We start from the raw sequence: 20,751 nt of genomic DNA, 5'->3' as shown, positions 1-20,751 counted from the left end.
TCTGCAGAGGATCAAAATTGCGATGGCATGTCTTCGGATCATCCTCAGGGATGTTTCCCAGGCCGTCGCCAATAGCCCATTGTGCAGCTCTAGTGCGTCGTAAATGAACTACAACAATATCAATTCCCCTAATAGAGAAGCTCTCATTAAAACAACTGACTCGTTATGACGCGTGCCTTAACCCACTGACGGCTTAGCAAAATGGGGTTGCTTTTTCCCAATTCACTATTTTCCTATCTAATAATATGGAAAGACCGCTAAGCGGAGAGGACTGCTGTATTTAAAAAGTCGTTGAATAGATTTTGATGGACGACTGCTCATGTCCTTCTCATTTTGAATCCAATTCAAAACACACTAAGACTACTACTGGATCAAGTATTGGGAGAAGGTTAGGACTGTATGAAGGAACTAATCCGCATTTGCGTTACATGGAGAGGAAGACCACGAGAATGTCCCACGATTAGCCTGACGGTTAGACGGCAAGAGGACTCGAACCCATGATCTATCTATCCCTGAGGATATTTCACGGTAGCACGATGGTCGGTGCAAGCTGGATGCGGAATTCGTATCGATCCACCATTGCTTGATCGAACCCGGGTTCACCTTATCGGGGGGCGAGTGCTCTTTCCCCTGAGCCACCACGGCTCATGACGGCATGTTAAAATAGGACTAGAAAATAAATCTTCAATAATGTTTAAATAAGAGATTCCGTTAGATACATTATCGATCGATGCATGTTAAAAGTTTGTTTCGTTAAATTTTGACTCTCCACCCACCAGAATGTGTTGTCTCTTACGTAATTATGACTCGATTATCGTTCATTTAGTTTTCATCATTCAATATGAGCTGATCTCCAAACATGGTATTAAAATTCTGTCACCTTAAGTAACTGATGTTTTTAGGAATTATTGGTGTGTATTTCTCGATAAAATTCGGGTAATAAACTTATTTTGCAGAACCCAGTTGAATAACCGTCACATTCCTTAGTCTTAACCATTTGTTTTTTTTTTTGGGGGGGGGGGGGTTACCATGGAATGCTGGTCGATTTTAATCCAATTCCAGCAAAAGCAATATTTTAATCTTTTAAAATTATATAAAATTTTATTTTGATAAAGCGTAACAAAAACAAAACTTAAAAAGTTTCCCACATTTTATGAACCATGCATATGTTTTAGCGTATGAAGCAATCGCTTCCTTTCTTTAAAGCTCTTCTATTCCTAAATTCTATTTGTGAGTATATCGTTTCTATTTTATTGCGAATATCAACAAACAAGCGAATCCTCATATAAAAACTAATTTATTCAACTCCAGAGTTATACATTTAAAATGAAACCATTTTAAGTCTTTTGATAGTTGTATAAAACTTCCGAAATGTATTCGGAAAATATGACAGTCGAAAAAACGATACAATAATTTATATATTCTGCTCGAATGCAAGTTTATTTTTAGTGTTATTTATGTTTTATTTCATAACCGTCGTTGAACTGCCCTTCCAAATTGGAGTTCATGACGTTACAATGTTCAACTCCGTAGCCTTGTAAGTTTGAACCCAATCCAGAAGACAAGGGAACTCTTTCAGCAGTACCTCCAGAGGTACTGATTTATTATAAGGACATGGAGGACCTTATGACCCCAACAGATTTCACGTTGCACCAGTTACCATTTAATAGACGGGATTCTTCGACCGGCTGGATTAAAATTCCCGTTCTCACAAAAACGATTCCAACCAGGCTATCATGGCTTTCTCCGGAAGTATTATAAAGGAAACCGTTTCCCACAATTAAAAGTGATTTTTTAAAAATAGTTTTATTTCAATGACCCTGTTTCCCTTTATATTTAGCTGCGTCGATACAAAGTTTCGTGGCAGCATTGTGCCTCGGCATTAGAATTTTATGGCACATCGCCCTTTCTACTACTTGCGTGCCATCGAGTCAAAATCGGCTGGGCAAAACATTGGGTGGTCATTTCTGAACTAATTTCTGTGATCAAACATCGAACTAATACTTTTAATTTACATTTATAATTTGATATGGGATTACCTCATCTGGTTGAAAGCGTGCTTCATCCTCAATGAAAATGATTGCCTCGAAAACTCCAAAAAAATCCAAACTTTTTTAGTCTTTATCTGGTAAAGACTGTGTGGAGGGGAAACCTTTATTAAGCAATGAGAGTGATTAACTCGATCATTAAAAAATAGAAATTTTTTCTAATGTCTGCTTTCATTTGACTTGTGAGGGAATGTATGTGCACTTAAAATGCGTATAAAACTTCTGTAAAAATGTATGTAAAAATTCTGGTAAAAATACCATAATGTATGTTAATGACATTTCTGGTAAAAGGCAGTGGAACCAAACAAGTGAAACCAAAACAAGCGATATGAACGGTAACGATATTTAAAACCTTCATTTGGCAATTTTTCTGCTCTTAATGTTTACTGGATATTCTAGTTTGCAAAATTGCAGTTCTTATTACCACAATTAGTAAAAAATACAAAACTTAAATTTAACCAGATAAAGGGTTCTTACGCCACATGCTTTCATAATCCATTACCAAATTTCAACACATTGTTAAAATTTTATCACCTATTATAAAAACATGTTTTATTTTTAATTTTTCCAAAAACAATTATCGAAGCTCTTTTGTAAAATGTACCGAAGCTCTTCTGGTGTTCCCAAAAATCCATGAACACGGTAAATTTTACCTTATTCTCGTCTATATTACCATCATGTTTTTCTTCTTCCTCAGTTTACTCAAAGTGGAGTGTAAAGATTGTAATGTATGAATTGTTTCAGATGGATTGTTAAATTAAAGAAGTATCGATGGGGGTAACAGACGAGGATATCGCCCCAACTTTCACCAAGAAGCCATCCCTGAGGGAAGAAGACGATGGCAACAAGTTGGTGTTCGAATGTCAGTTGGTCACCAACCCCAAACCGGCCATCCAGTGGTACAGGGGTGAGACGGCGTTGCACGAAGACCACCGAACTAAAGTGACCATGAAAGAGATCGGACCGAACAAATACAATATAATGTTAGAACTAAACGATGTATTCGAAACAGATGCGGGCATGTACAAAGTGACGGCCAAAAATAAATTCGGAGAAATTTCGTCATCCATCAATCTCAATTTCAGCCGTAAGTATTGCTTTTATTAAATGAAATATAACTCTCGATATAGAATGGCAAACATATGCAATAAAATATTTATTATTGAATTTAATTACTCACATTTTTGAATAGCACGCATTTCTACTTCATTTTAAATGACGCAATAAGAAACGTTCAATAGTTTCAATAGTTCTTGAATAATGTCCCACCAATTGCAAATTTTAAAAAAAATACACATATTAGATTAAATTTTGAAGTATCGAAGTGAAGAAAGGATTAAATAAATAACATAAGTGTGCTTTTCCCCGCCGTTTTCATCATAAAATATACTCACTATGAATGATAATCCTAGTGAATAATATTCCTTTACTATCAGTTAAACAGGGATGGGCAAACTACGGCCCGCGGGCCAACTGTGGCCCGCCGGAAGGTTTTATCCGGCCCGCGGATATAATTTTAATTTGCCGATCAGTGGCAATATACATAAACAATATACATCCATTTTCTTGTCAACTATTTAAAATTATTTCTGTTTTTCCTTTTTTAACAAAGTACTGATGACCTTTTTACTTTCTCTATTTTTGTTCTACAAAACATAAATTGATGGAAATAGTTAGCACAGACAGCTTCAATTGGTAAAATGTTGAAAGCAGAAGTTCTTTATAGAATAGCCGTAGATTGGCTCCAACTAGCTCTTGTCTCTCTCGCGGAGTTGACTTATGGAATCTAATATAGTTAAATTGCACTTCACATTTGGCAGACTGCGCATTTTAAGATCCAACGAGCGGACAATCTAACAATCATCTGAAGCAGTTGTTTCTAAATATGCCAAAGTTCTACAAATCATTACCAAAAACTAGTTTCCAAAATTTAATATTTTATGCCCAGAAAATCAGCTCTATGTTTGCTTAATCTTATATATGTGAACAAGAGTTTTCAACTTTGAACCTTAGAAAGAATCATTTCAGAAGTGGACTAGCAGAAAAGCATTTAGCCTTGTTCCGTAAAATAGGCACATCTCGCTTCGAACCTTAATATAAGGAACTTTTAAGAACGAAATCGCAATTTCATTCATCTCACTAAATATTTAAATTAAAACTTGTATATCGCTTTTTTTTTAAATTTTGAAAGTTTTATTTGTCCCACCAAACATTTTTTTTCTCGATTTTTGGCCCTCGACCAAAAAAGTTTGCCCATCCCTGAGTTAAAACAATCCTATTGATTATTTGAAATAAGGGTGCACAACTTTTTTGAGTGAAGGGCCACTTGCGCAGCGGGTAGATGAACGAAGGGCCGCATGCATATGGAGTCATGTTAGCGGCAAATAGGATTATTTTTATCTAAACATGAGTGTTCTGAGCACCAACTATTTTTATTAGTAAAATTAATAACTTATGTGAGGAAAATTAAATAATTTTAATTACTTAAATTTGTTTAAAACTAAAAGAACTGATACATTATTTTTAAAGAAAAACTTTTACATTTTCCAAAACTTTAAATAAAATAGAACACATTAAGTGAAAATACCGCGTAAAAACAGAAAATAAAATATGTAAAGAAGAAACAGAATAAAACATGAAGCGAAATCTATAAGGCAAATATCGAATTAAAGTGCAAAAAAAAAAGCACATTTCATTGAGTATAATATAAATTTGAATTGAATATTTTAATAATATGATGTTTAAACAAAAACCAAATGAAAAGAAATGTTTTATAGCGTTCTGAGGTTCCCGCGGGCCGCAAGTGGCCCGCAGGTCATAGGTTGTGCACCTCTCATTGAAGACATTTTATTTGTTACTTAACAAAACATTTTTCAATAGCAGAATAAAACGATTCTTTGATGCATAAATGAAATATTTCATTTCTTTCTTTTTCAGCTGCTGATCAACCGCACGATTAGTAAGTTCTCCTTTTTCCTATATCTATGCATGGTTTGCTAAATCTCTTCCATGAATTCAGAAGACTTATGATGAATTGATTTTTAAACAAACTACTTTTTTCCTCATGAAATTTTTATAAACGATTGTTACACATAATGAATTATTGCTTATGAAGGACAACACGCCCGAAGGTTTATGAGGACATTTTAAACACTTGTGAAAACAGAAAAAAAAATGTCTTTTTTTTACAACGAAATTTTTTTATTTATTCAAATTACATTTCTTTAATTATTATGTACATAATGCAATAATTATTTCTCAATTAGTAATTTATTTAATCCTTTAGTGGTTCTGTACTTAAAAAGTACTTGACCTAAAAGGACTTCTGTACTTAAGTGGTTCTGTACTTAATACAAATTGAAAAACTGCTCAACGTTTATAAATCAACTGTCGAAGGATTATTTTCTTTGTGTAGTAACATTCTATTTTAATTTTAAGTTTTCTTAAAAAATTCGTTTGGCGGGGGGAAAAAATTCGCATCAACTGTGTATAAAAAGAACATAAAAATTATTCTTGACTTAATAAAATTCCGAATGCTTAGAATCACTAATTTCTCTAACCAATTAATTTCTTTGAGCCGTGAGGAATAGAGCTTTCCAATGAGGTGAACCGGGTTCGAATCCCAGAAAGAACGGGTCGATCCAGCTTGCACCGACCACAGTGCTGACTTGAAATATTCACAGTGGTAGATGAATCATTCCCCTTGCCGTCAGACTAACCATGGGAGGTTTTCGTGGTTTTTCCCTTTTTTAATGCTATTGCGAAAAGTCCGCCACGAAACCAGATTTCTCCCAATACTTGATCCAGGAGTTCCCTTGTCTTCTGGATTGGATTCAAAATGAAAAGGCTACAGGTAGGAACTTTAGTAGTCGTAAACCCCCCAAAAAATTTAAGATTTTTCATCTGTTCAACGACAAAAAATAAAAAAAATTTTAATAAATAATAATTTAAAATAAAAAATAAAGGAAAAATTTTTTAGAAATGTAGAAAAGTAGAATAAAATTTTTTGCATCTTTCATAACAATTGAAAAAAAAGTTATCAGAGTGGAAAGTTATAAAGAAATTTCAGGGCCAAATGCAAATAAACTGATTTTTAATTGAGTTAATATTAGAAAAATTATTCTCTTTGTTATTTCTCCTCTATTCTATTTGCTTGTAAACAATGTACATTTAAGACTTCGGGAAACTGTGTGTTTGATAACTAAATAATTTTAACAAAACTAAATAATTTTAACAAAACTAAATAATTTTAACAAAAACTGATGGTAATTAAAATAAAAAGTTTTGTATTGAAAATTAAAAATAATTGGGAAATTGTATTCATGCGTTGAAGGTAAACGTAAAAGTATTATTATTGACACCGAAGATTTGGCAACTACTTGAAGTGAAATTATAAGCTGTGCAGTAAAAGATAAAATTTGTGGAGAAAAGTTACTAATTCATTTAAGAGCACTTAAAGTATCGACAAAATATTATTTTAGTCTTCGATGCTTCATTGAATCGTGATAGCTTAAGCATTCTCCTTCTAATAGTAATCAGGTTCGAATTCTGGCGATGGTAAGTCAATATGAATTTCGCATCTGACATGCACCGACCACAGTGCTGTAAAATATTCTCAGTGGTAGACGGATCATGAGTTTGAGTCCCTTTACCGTCAGGCTTACCATTTGAGGTTTTCGCTGTTTTCCTCTCCGTGTAACGCAAATGCAGGTTAGTTCATCAAGAAGTCTTCCACGAAAGCAAATTCCTCCCAATACTTGATCCAGGAGTTCTTCTGTCTTCTGGATTGGGTTCAAAATCACAAGCCGACGGAGTTAAACAGTCGTCAAACCAAAAATTGGATCGTCTATTCAACGGCGGTTATGAAATAGAATAAAATGATTCTTGATTAATTTTGGTAATAGGTACTAATTGAAATAAAAAAATATAAGATATGTTGATTCATTAGATGAAGTATGAATGATTTATAAATGGAGAAGATGTTTTTGCTTTTATGAAGAACAGTAAAAAATCTTCATATTATTATTGGCTCCAATGATTGATGTGATTTTAATATCTACTCTTACATAGGTACTGGTCTATATATTTGGTGCTTCATCAATGCTGTACACTTTTATGATAGATACTAATATGGCAAATACCCCCGAAGTTGTAAATACAGTAAGAAAAATAGCTTGGTTGTCGTAAATTTTATATATCATGAGTTTCCTAGAACATATCAAATACAATTATTCCTTAATTTGGTGATTAGTAGAGCCCGGATTTTGATGACCTAAAAAATCTCAATTAATGCCCTTAAAAAGTGCAAAAAATGCCCTTATGAACTGCAAAAAATGTCCTTAAAAGTGCAAAAAATGCCCTTAAAATGCGAAAATAGCTTTAAAAGTGCCTTATGACATGACTTAAATAGAAGTAAAAATATTGAACTAAAACAATGTTTTACTCTTTAAAATTATTATGAGTCGTTTCAAAAAATATAAAGCAATGCAATACTTGTTCTACGACAAATATGTTTTATATCCAAAAGTAACAAAAAAAGGAAAATATATTGACTCCAAAACATTTTCATTTTGTATAGAAACTTAAATGAATATAACAACTTCCATCTCATAATATTACTAAATATCAGAATCACAGTGGATTATTAATTTTTTCTTTTTAATATTTTGAAATGTAAACGAGCGTCTCTTGTCTGAAAGCAAATTTTTGTACCAGGAGAAGCTTCTTTCAACGTCTACTGATGTTATTGGTGCGTACTTGAAAAGGACGGTCAAACTTACTGACAATTCTTCTTCAATTTGAAAAGATGTTGCTTCACCTGTTAATATCCTAGAAATTTTCTTCATTGTTTAGAAGCCAGTGTAATATTAAAAAATTATAAAAAATAATAAAAATTAGAAAAATTTAACAAAAAAATTTAAAAAATGCTTTAAAATGCAAAATATGCCCCAAAATTTTAAAGAAAATGCCCTATAAATCTCAAAAAATGCTCTAAAGGACAAAAAATGCAAAAAAATGCAAATGTCTTCAAAATCCGGGCCTTAGTGATTAGGTACTTGATTTACTTAATTCAATAGCGTAAAGCTACCTACATTTCTGGCCAAATTATTAGAAGCACTGTAAGATTCTATATAAAATCTAAATTATCAGATGATAATACTATACAGCTTTATTGTTTACACGGGGCTGAAACCGGTTTGCAGCTGTTTATATTCGTGTGTCAGTGGGTTAACGGTGTAATGCAATACGTTAAGAATAAATACAAGTAGGAAGTACGTAAAAAGTGTCCCGAATAAAAACCTATTACTTGTATGTTTAAATATAAAAGAATTGCACACAAACTAGTGCAAAACATGTCATTATTTGAAAACTAAAGTATGTCTCATCATTGGATTTAAATATTATAACATACTAATATAATATCTGATATAATAAATATTCCATATTAAAATAATATATCGTCTCATGTATCCAATCGTCCAATTTATATGATATATCGTCTCATGTATCCAATCGTACGATTTATATGATATATCGTCTCATGTATCCAATCGTCCAATTTATATGATATATCGTCTCATGTATCCAATCGTCCAATTTATATGATATATCGTCTCATGTATCCAATCGTCCAATTTATATGATATATCGTCTCATGTATCCAATCGTACGATTTATATGATATATCGTCTCATTTAACCCATTGACACACGAACGTAAACAAGTGCAAACAGGTTTCAGTCACGGGAAAACAATAAAGCTGTCTCCTGATTAAGATTTAGATTAGACCTATTAAGATTTTACATAGAATCTTAAAGTGCGTCGACTCATTTAATCGGGGACTGCAGATGGCAACAAATAATAATGAATACAAAAAGCATCATTTTATCTTTATCAAACGTGACGTCATTTGTCTTGCATGATTTTGTAACATTGTTCAGAGCTTCACAAGAAATAAAAAAAAAACAATTGAAGTGTTTAAAGTAATCGATGTTCAAAAATAAAAATAATCGAGGTCTTCTTCTAAATAGATGTGCGTAGGTGGTTGCTTTTTGAAAGCTGCATTGGAGAGAGGAAGAGAAAGTTGCTATTTTTAATCCTTTCCACCAGACACACATTTAAAAATACCTCCCGAGAGAGAATCTCTCTGTTGTACTAAAGAGATAACTTCATCCTCTCTCTCTTTTTCTTTTTTTTTTAAATGTTTTTTAGTAGTGGAGAGGGGCTAAAGTGGACAATTTGAGAAACTTATTTTATATATTGGTGAAATCTCCAGGGGGAAATATGGTAAACGAGTAACACTGGTGTACTCATGGATGTGCAGTAGCACAGAGTGAATACTTTCGTTTTTTAAAGTAACCTTCAGGTTTTATCTTTTATGAGCTCATTTTGTTTTAAGAATTTTAACTGAAGTTTATGACCCCGTGGTAAAATGGCAGCGACACGGCGACATTGTCGTTCACAGAGTTCTTGCAGAAAGAGTTTTTCTTTTGATAAGTAACAAAAAATTGACTCGTACTTAAAAGTAACAGAAATTGACACGTCATATTTGAATCAAGATAAAACACTTTATGGCGCGCTCAATTTACGCCAGCAGTATCGATGCAATGTTTCGATTGCATTTTCGGCAGTTATTGATATTGATTTTCACGTGGATTTTAAATACCCCGATATATTTCAAACACTATGGAAAATTCGAATCGTGCATTTATTTGAGTATTTATTTTTTAATGCGATCATTCTATCGAATTTTCGGCAGTTATTGTTATTGGTTTCTCCATAGTTTTTAAATCAGATATTTTTTTTTACGATATTATTTATGACAACAACTTAGCATCGAAACGAAATTTGAGGAAACCGATTCACGTGATTTCATCGTCATTATTTTTTTTGGCAATGACTACAACGGATTTCATGATTTTTAATTATTTTTTTTTAATTATTTCTTACAAAATGCTAAGAAGGACATAATGTGTGCGTTTCACCCCTCCCAACAAAATGCGAGAATATGACCATAATATCAGAATACTTGTTCAATTAAAAACAATTATATATATATTTTTGTAAACACAGAGCACTTGCTGTGAACACAGAACACTTGTAAGAAAACACGAACTAACAACACTTGTCTCAATAAATAGTCGAGTCTTTAAAAAAAAGACACTGTTTATGTAAGTAAAGTGGAAGTTCAGTTTTTAAGAAAAAGATGGATAGAGTTCTTCCAATTATTCCATTTTCCCAAAACATTCTAAAGAGTCTTCCATCACCAGGGTCTGGCAGTACTGCATCTCAATACACATTTAAAAGAGATGATTCAATTTTTTGTGATAAAATTAAAAAGAAAAAAATCAGAATATTTGTCAAATAATTCAAATTGAATAATTATTTTAAAATGAATTGAATTGCGATCAAAATGTTTTTCTTACTAAAGTGAATTTCTAGACTGTCATTATCCGTCGAAATTTATTTTCCAATCAGGATTAGATTGAAATTAATTTCATTTTAACTCCAGATTCATTATTATTATTGCTAATACCCCATGTAGTGGTGGCTAACTATTATGGAAAAATTAAAGACATTTTTAAGTCCCGATATAAACCAGAATGCAAAAAAAAAAAAAAAAATGTCCAAATTGTTGTTAAAAAATGTTTCACGAGCTATTTCGCATATTTGGCGATTAAGGTCTGATTTTTTCTCCTTTGAAATGTTCACTCGTTCATCTATCTATACCTACAGCTTCATTACTCTCTAAATAACACTCCCGAATAAAATTTCATTAGACCAAAGTCTTTTTATAAATTTGTTTTATTCCATTAGCTAGCTCTTACATATCCAAGAAATTTTTTTTCGTAAAAAAAATGTTTTTCTAGTCATTATTAGTACAGTATTATAATTTTAATCTCGTCAGCATTTTTTTTTTTGAAATCCTAACTGTAAACGAGCGAGTGAATCGACCTGAAATCACGAAGTAGTTACAGTCAATTCTATGTGTATGAATGAATGCAGTTACAGTACTCGCTGGGGATAGAGCGTTTGCCTTGCAATGAGGTGAATCGGGTTCGAATCCCAGCGATGGATGGTAGATACGCATTCCGCATCTGACTTGCACCGACCACAGTGCTGACGTGAAATATCCTCAGTGGTAGATGGATCATGGGTTAAAGTCCCCTTGTCATCAGACTAACCGTGGGAGGGTTTTCCTCTCCATGTAACGCAAATGCGAGTGAGTTCCATCAAAAAGTCCTCCTCGAAGGTCAAATTCCTCCCAATCCAGGAGTTCCCTTGTCTTCTGGTTCAACATGAGTAGTCGTAAAGCCAAACAACTGGGTGTTCTGTTCCACGACGATTATAAAATAACAATAAAATATGAATTTGAAGCTTCTTCTTTCTGTTGGAGATAAGATGTGGTGCTCGTTAGAGAGAGAGTTGCTATGAGGTGATGTGAATAAAATATTATGAATTGAGTAGCACTTTAAAATAAAAATGTGAGATATTTTAGGCAATGCCTATTTTTCACATCATGCCTTCTAACAATGCGACAGAAATGTGTTTCCTAAGATTCTTTCAAAAATAGATCATTTGATCTGTCACGCTCTGAAAATGATCTTTTCTGGAGCAGCAGATCTGTCTGTTGTCGTCCTTTGAAAAACAGAAGGAAGTCTCCCAAAATAAACTACTCTCTCCTTTCTCTGTCAGAAATACATAGAGAGATTCAGATGGTTTATGTCTGTCACATCAAAACTCTTGCCCCCGAAGATTATTAGGAGGGAGCCATTTTACAACAATTGGCCTACAAACATTTACAGAAAATGCGTACTAATGTGTGTCTGTAGATGAAATCCTGTATATCTATATCCATCGATAGATATTTTTATGTTTATTTCTTCCTTTCTCATAAAAATATTTTATTTTAAGTTTATCCTTTCTTTCTTTATCTTTAAGTATGTGTTTTCCTTTTGATGAACAAAGCTAATTCATGATTGTATAAAATTGAAATTTAATTTAAAAAAAACTTTAAGTTTTCTACTGTGACTTTAATATATTTAATAATTCAAAACTGTCCGAGATATATATGTTAGAGAAAGCTAAATTCTTATCAGTTTAATGTCTGTGTCTGACAATGTTCAAGTAGTGGATAAATTTGAATTGTTTCAGATCGTGCTGCAGGCAGACTCTGTAATTTCTGCTACCGGGATTTTAATATTCTTTTTAAAGTTTATTACCTACAGATTGTCGTTTTTCTTTTCATCCAGCTCCTCCCCCCCCCAAAAAAAAATATTTTGAAAGATCAATAAAATATCTTTTACTAAATCACCCATGATATTCAGCAACGCCCGATTTTAATTGGCGCTGGTCAGCATACGCTGATTATACTCGGTGGTGTATCAAATACGACTCTATCGCGATTATTAAGGCACGTCGAATAAGAAAATATCGTGATCTTTACTAATAACTATAATTTCCGCATGCAATAATATTCCTATCATTATAAATTACATAATATATCAAAAAGATAATACACCAAATAATCTACATCATGATAATTATGATGATATAATATAATTATGATAATAGTTATGATGATAATGACGGACATAACGATAACATCCATTCATGATCTCTGTAACCAATAGGTAGAAAATAGGGCGTTAGGAAAGAAAATAAAGAAATGTACCTAATACGTTGTTTCTACGTTATTTTACACGTTTTTTCTAAAATTTTCAACAAGATAGGAACGCTTTTTTGAGGGATTAAAGTAGTGCCATTTTCGTTATCTAAGAAGCTTTTTTTTTAAATTGAAGGTTTTACATAATGGATACAGTATTTCCGGATAAAAATAGTAATAGATTCATATAACGTGTACTCCCAATGACTTATTAAAATTTTAAATATGTATTTCACGAACTGGCAACACATCATTAAACACGTCTCTCACACGACTTGTTAAAAATGAGTGGCTGGTTAAATTCACGAAAGTTATTGTGACGCCCTCTATCGCCAAAGACTATATTAAGTTCAACCTGTTGTAATGGATGATAAGACGAAACGTTGTCGTTAGTGCGAAAATTCCGAGCATTCGAAACCCTCTGGATTAGAATTGCTGCTATGTGTTGTTGTTCTTCTTCTTAATTGGATAATATACTGTACGGATCTATTCCGATGGGAACGCCGTAAGTCACCCCTTTTTACACTATTTAATTAGCATTTTGTCTGTTACTTAGCAGTCTTAACTTATTTCACAAATATAATATATATATTATAAAATTAATATATATATATATATATATATATATATATATATATATATATATATATATATATATATATATATATATATATATATATATATATATATATATATATATATATGTATATATATATATATATATGTATATATATATATATTACTGTTTAACTTTTTATAATTTTTTGTATTTTCCCTGCATGTTTCATCTGCAATAATCAAAATATTGTAAATTGGAGTCATATATATTTTTTTGATATCTTATTGGTTCTTAATATTTTTCAAGTAGATTAAATACCAAAAAGTATTCTTGTAAGAAACATAAATTAAACGAATTTCTTTACAAGAACACTTATGCATTGTGTGTTAGCTGTAAATACCAGTTTTCAATAAATATTTTTTTTATTAATATTACTAGTTATTTTCAATTAATATTTTAAGCTGATTGGGAAGAAATTTATACTTCTCCTTGTTTCCGACTTTTTAACTCGTCAACGGATTTATGGATCTGGTCAGACCTTTGGAGATGCGTAACAACAACAGTTATTTTTAATAAATATTTTTTTTAAATAATACAATCAAAAATGAAATATCAGCAGAATGGGCGTCATTAGAAAACTTCCTTCTTGCTGTTTGGACAAAGGAAAAAGAAATTGTTAAACTCTCTTTTAGAAAACAAACTCCTTCTACAAGTTGTGTTGTTTATGTTTATAGTTCGTAACTCTATGCTTGTTAAGGAGTATATAAGCCCCATAGTTTTATTAACTTTAAACGGATCATTTTTGTGCTATTAAATTCTAATACATAATACAAGAAAAGTTTTTTTAAATTCTTTATTTTAATATTCCTAAATAATTTCGTACAAGGCTATACAATACAGAGGTGCTGACTATAAATAACAATAAATATTGAAAAAAAAAATTCTTAATTATTTAAATATTATGGTTGTTCGTGCAAATTAAAATTTTTTAAAAGTTTTTTTAGAAATTTTAAAAATAAATAATAATTTTTTTAATGTGGAAAGCAGATGAATTTAAATTTTTTTTTATTTAAACAAGAAGAGGTTTTGCGTTGCTCCCCTTCCCTCTACTCATAAAATTTTATGTGTAGAATGTCATAAAATTAAAAAAAAAAAAAAGTATTATTTTGAAAAGTTGATGTTTAACGTTAGTCCCAGCTCCCTGAATTTCCAAGCCACAACGAAGAGTTTACTTTCTCCAAACTTCTACATCACAACCAGCACATAAACTCTACACATCACCATCACCAGCACATACCTCTCTTCACACCACCACCAACAACTGGACTTTTAGTCACTACACATTCTGCGTACACACACCGCTATTCTACAACCACCCAGATTCGAACTCACTACCTCGAGATCTCCATCCTGCTACGACTTAACCAACAGCAGTTTTGACATCACTTCTGTTTTAAAATATAGTTAAGAATAATCAAAATAACCTAATTGACATTTAACTAAAGGTTTAAGAATGTATACTTTCCATGGAACATTGTTGAAACACCGGAATTCTTTTAATAGCCCATCAGTTCATTTAGAGAATGTTTCATTTGTATGAAACGACCTCCAAATTAACGACATGAGTTCCTTATTTATTACTACATACGACTTAAATGTTAAACCAGAACTGAATGACAGCTCTCTGAACCCACTCTTTTTTGAATTTTTATTTTAACTTACCGTTTTTCTTGACGTAAAAAAAATTATGAATTTTTTTTCCAAATCAGTTCTGTTATTTTCAATCACGTTTACTTAAAACCCTCGAAACCTGGCTAATTTTTCCGTCTTAATTATTTTTGAAATGACTGAGGATTTTCAGATATCTATATTATATAAAACGCTAATACGTATGTATCAATAAAACCGATGATATTTCTTTTCTCGCGTTGGCAACAGTTTTCATTTTCAATTGATAGGATTCGGCGCGCAAGAGCACGTAGTAAGCATCATATGGCTAATCTATATTATATAAAACGCTAATACGTTTTAATTGATAGGCTTTGGAGCTCAAGAGCACGTAGTGAGTATCATATATCTAATCGGGTGAATTCTTACCGAATTATCAAAACAATTCTCACAAAATTATCTTCATCGAAGCCGATGCTTTACATCCGGCGTTCAGTACTATTTCATATTGTTTTACAACACATGGTTTTAGCCCTCTGGTGGGAAAGACTTTAAAACAAAACTTACAGCAGTTACTTTTCTCAACAACTGAAATTTAGAATAGTGTGATTAAGAAAAATATGTGAACTGTTTGCAATTTCAAATTAATATTGAAATGCACCGGTTTAGAATTTTCTACAGTGAAAAGTTTTCGGAACTTCAGTGTTCAAAAAAGTATACGAAAGCTAGACGTTAAGAACGTATCCAATGAGCGAGCATCGGATTGCGAAGCAATCCGAAATGAACTGCGAAAGCAGTTCCGAGGGTTGGCGAGAGCCAGCGAGCACGGGGCGAAGCCTCCTTGTATATATATATATATATATATATATATATATATATATATATATATATATATATATATATATATATATATATATATATATATATATATATATATATATATATATATATATATTTTTAATATGATGAACGCTCTCAACAAAGCTCTTAAATTAATTATAAAGCCTTTCAAATGTTTAATAACATTTTTTGGAAAGCTTTTTTTTAAAAAATATTTCAAACGATTAAATTGTAGGAGAAGTGAGTTGTGTTTAAAATTTTGGTATGCAAAAGGCTTTCCGAAAACTCCGGTTACAGGAACCCTGAAAGACAGTTATTTTTAAACTCTAATAATTATATAAAAAAAAATCTTAAATACATTAATGTTGCACACCCGATTCGAACTTATTACTTTGAGGTCTCCAACCGGCAGTGTGTGCAGCGCCTTTACCCAAGCGCCAAACAGTCTTACTGTGTACTATTATTACTTCTGTTTTAAAATATAGATAAGGAAAACTGCTCATCATTTTGAAGTGACTTTCATTTAAATGTAACTAAAGCTTTAAGAATGTATACTTACTGTGCTTAAAATATTGGTATTTAAAAGATTTTCGGAAACCTCCTACAGCTCCGTAGAACGATTGCATTATCTCTCAAAGATATAATTTTTTTATAAACTGCAATAATAATTATATAACTTTTTTAATTATTATAATATTATGATTGTTTTTACGAATTTACTCATGACATGTTTTTATGGGAAATATTGAAAAAATAAAACAAAAAGTATTATGTTAAAAAAATTGACTTTTTGCGTGTTTCTCGTAAATGAATTTCCAAACCACAACCAATAGGTTACTCTCTCTTCTAACTTCACAATTTTTTATTCGATTTATTGAAAAGTCAAGAGTTGAAATTATTCTAACATAAAAAATAAATATGATCGCTAAAATGTTTAAAATTAAGTGAAAATTGCAGTTGTGACTGGAAATTTTTTTAGATGGAAATTAACATGCCTGGAGTTAAGTAGAATCGTTTACATCTTGTTTTTAAACACATTTTTTTGTAAGGATAAAGGCAATTTTATCTGTCTGTTTTAAGTGGGCGAACATGAAAAAAAGCCCCCTAAACTTCAATAAGTCTCATTTTTGATACTAACAAAGGATGTGTAGTATTAGTAAAAGTGTATTATATTATGCACATGGTGCTTCGCGTATTTAATAATTGCTTAAAGGTGCTTCATTTCGATTTTTGTTTTTTAAAAGCCCTTAAATTGGGTGGTTTAAAAAAGTGCTTCATTTTCCCTTTTCGAAAATCTCATTTTTGAAAAGGAAATGTTGTATTATGTAAAAGCACGATTTTCATATTCAACATTTTCACCATTCCATCTTCCACTTTCTATTTTGGTGTACCGTCTGTCTGTAGCGTATGACATTTCACATGTTTGAGCGCGCGTTTGAGTCCGCGTGTGCTGAACTGGGTTCGATGATATTATTGCACTCTCATGTGCAACTCTGTTGCATTTTGCGAGATATTTCAATCTTCATTTTCCATCCTCTGATATCGAACCAAAAAATCTCTCGATCATTTTATAATGGCTAATACAATCAAGAAAAGCTTTCTTTGTCAGAAACCAGTTATTTTATCTTGATCATGTAAAGTCTTTGAAAATTATTTTGTATTTTGCTAATGCATAAATTTTTTTTTGAGTGATTGAAAAGTACTTAAAAGGTGAAAGTAGTTAAATTTAATTGAAAGAAAAAATATTATTTTTGAAGTTTATATTTTTGCTATAAACATTTTAGCGATATATTTTACCGTAAAAAGATACACGGAATCCGCAATTGAAATCAAATTTCCATTTATTATAAAACGCGCAATGGTTTTAAAATGCAGAAGTATTCAGAGCAACTGAAAAGAATAGCACATCTGAATGTTCAGAACTATAAACAATAGAATGAAAAGTTAAGCGAAAGAAGGTGTCTAACTAATCTGAAATTATGAAATCTAATGAATGTTTAAAGATAGAATTATTTTTTCGCAATAAATGAAAAATATATTTATATCGAAGATTAATAACTCGAATTAAAAATAATTCCAATAGCAATTTTCTGTTCAATTAAATGAAACACGCATTAAGAAATCAAACATGTAAATAACATAATGTTGAGTTTATGAAGCGTTAAAAATAAAGTGTCACAAAAATCACTGTTTTCTAAATAGAGTCACTGGGTTCTAAAACTAAACAGAAAGCATGTAACCTTACGGCAGCCTTGTGTTTCCTTTCATTGTCACGAAAATGTACTAAAAACCTTCCAAGCTTTCATTTTTTCAAAATGATTTTTAAAGCTTTTTTCAAAAAGTATTGCCACTTGAGGTCCATCATGACGTTTTAGGTGACGTCACACTAGCGATGAAATCATATTGCACCGTCCATTTCATGACAAGGCGGATTTTAACTAAGCATACAAGAATTTGCGAATGTTGTTGTTAATTCACGTGGCACTAGATATGCACAATGGGCTATTGGCGACGGTCTGGGAAACATCCCGGACGATGATCCGAAGACATGCCATCACAATTTTGATCCTCTGCGGAGGGGATGGTAGCCCGACGACCTAGCGAAGTCGAGCACTTTACGGTAGCACAATTTAACAAGGACCCATACCGCACACCTTCGGTCCCTACGCAGACTGATGCAAGTGGTCAACCACCCTCACACTGGCAGTAGCCAGGGATGCTTGACTTCGGTGATCTGCTGGGAACCGTGTCTTAACGATCAGTCCACTGCGGGACCAAGAATTTGCGAAAAGAAACCTTATGATTACCTAGATTAAAGATTATTTTCACCTTGAGACAAGCTTTATTAAAAGATTTCTTTTTCCGCTTGTAAGGTTTTTAAATCGAATGTTGTTTTCCAAGGTTTTGGATGAGATTGATGTGCGTTGTCACTAATCTCGTTTCAAGGATGGAAGGTTTACACCTACATAAACCGCATAACAAACCTTTTTTGGTTTACTTTCAAAGAATTTTGCCGAGTATTTTGCTATCTGTGTATAGTCTCAAGTAACCATAATAATGTTTATTGATAGACACAGTCTCCAAAAAAAACAGAGAATAAAAAAGCAATATTGATATGGATTAAACTGAAAATAAATAGAAAAATCTTATGATTTATAACCTTGTTCACCTATAAACAATTTCACTAATAACTTCTGCAATGTCTTGTAACAAAATATCATTTATAATCCGAAAATTTCCTGGTTTTCAGGAGAAATTGGAAATCCAAATTTTAGATTTTAAAAAGTTTTGAATTTTAACAATGTTTTTCTAGTAACTAAAGGTCCCACAGTGGACTAATAGTTAAGACACGGCTCCCAAAAAAACACGGAAGTCGAGCATCGCTGGCTGCGGTCAGTGTTCGGGCGGTTGACCACTTGGATCAGTCTGTGTAGGGATCAAGGGTGTGCGGTATCGACCTTCGTTAAACTGTTCTACCGTAAAGTCCTCGATTTCGCGTGCAGGTCGGAAAGTGCCATCCCCTGTGCAGAGGATCAAAATTGTGATGGCATGTCTTCGGATAGACAGTCGCCAATAGCCCATTGTGCAGCTCTAGCGCGACCGAAATGAATTACAATAACATTAAAAAATCTAGTAACTAAAGAAAATGTTAAATTTATACGACTAATAATGGAATATGAAATAGTGCGATGTTTTTCCAAGCATAATATGGATCTAATGATGGCTCGAATCCAAATGGTTTACTGAGAGAAAATTAAAATAAAGTTGCGAGATTCAACAAAGAAATTTATAGAGAGAGAAGAGGTTTTTGTGGTAGACTGCCTCGCTTACCCCCGAGCTTCGCAGGTGCACAGCAACCCCATAGCCTCAGAGAAATAGGAAAAATACATGATAATAAATGCGCAAAAATATATATATATCGAATTATATACAAGTATTTACAACTCATCTGGTAGTATTTATCGTATTATAGGTGGATATCGAAGCATTTACAAGTATTTACAAAATTGACGGGACAGTATCCCATCGGATAGGAAAAAGGCGGGGCTAATATTGTCTTTGATGAGCACAAAGTTTTTAAAGTAGTTGCACGTATCTCTGAAGAAATAGTTCATCTATTTTGTTGAAATCTTTTCTTAGATTTTTCATTCTCAGGCCCCCGTGATGTATCTGAGAAATTTATTTTGAGTACTCTCTTCTTTTTAGTAGCAGTGGTTGTACTGGGGCTGATGATCGGTCGAATGCATTGGAGGTATAGAGTTCGTTTTGTTTTGAGTGCAAGTTAAATATCGGCTTCAGGACTAGGCAGGCTCCTTGCTAAGAATATTATTAATATGGTAATGTCAGTTTAAAGTACAGAGGTAGGTGGCCTTTCGAACTAGTGATATTGTATCATTGACAGATGACTTTCTTTTTACTTGAAGAAGAATATCTTCACTTTTATACTCTGTGTTGTAAGAGAGAGTTCGGTTAAGAGTTGAGTTGAGGTAGGTAAGTACTTTATTTTCGAGACGGCATAATGAGCTATTGGAAACATCCTTGAGGATGATCAGCCACTTTGATCCTCTGCAGAGGGCTCCCCTCTTTGGTAGACACGGTTCCCAGCAGATCACCGAAGTCAAGCATCACTGGCTGCTGTCAGTGTGCGGGTGGGTGACCACTTGGATCAGTCTGCGTAGGGACCGAGGGTGTGCGGTATGGGTCCTCGATAAACTGTGCTACCTTAAAGTGCTCGACTTCGCGCGCAGGTCGTCGGGCTACCAAAGCGGGGGTGCCATCCCCTCTGCAGAGGATCACAATTGTGATGGCATGTCTTCGGATCATCCTCCGGGATGTTTCCCAGACCGTCGCCAATAGCCCATTGTGCAGTTCTAGTGCGACGTAAATTAACAACAACAACAAGCTTTGGTAGACAGACGACCTGCGCGAGCACTTTATTACGGATACCACGCACACTCGATCCCTACGCA

General features: G+C 32.7%; 1 protein-coding gene across 1 annotated transcript in view; it reads left to right on the top strand.

Annotated features, from left to right (window-relative positions):
* Positions 1 to 20,751, top strand: part of LOC147812696 (disorganized muscle protein 1-like) — a 50,911-nt gene that overhangs the window by 15,152 nt on the left and 15,008 nt on the right. Inside the window, exons 2-3 of the mRNA XM_087158576.1 lie at positions 2,793 to 3,135; positions 4,986 to 5,007. Coding sequence (XP_087014702.1) covers positions 2,820 to 3,135; positions 4,986 to 5,007 — 338 coding nt within the window. The 5' untranslated portion in view covers positions 2,793 to 2,819. The remainder of the gene's footprint in view (positions 1 to 2,792; positions 3,136 to 4,985; positions 5,008 to 20,751) is intronic.

Source organism: Parasteatoda tepidariorum, chromosome 3, assembly GCF_982258835.1.
Source record: "Parasteatoda tepidariorum strain Cologne lab strain chromosome 3, Ptep-v5.0, whole genome shotgun sequence".
NCBI classification, from domain to species: Eukaryota; Metazoa; Arthropoda; class Arachnida; order Araneae; family Theridiidae; genus Parasteatoda; species Parasteatoda tepidariorum.
Note: the sequence above shows the minus strand (reverse complement) of the source record. Positions and strands in the feature narration are given on the sequence as shown.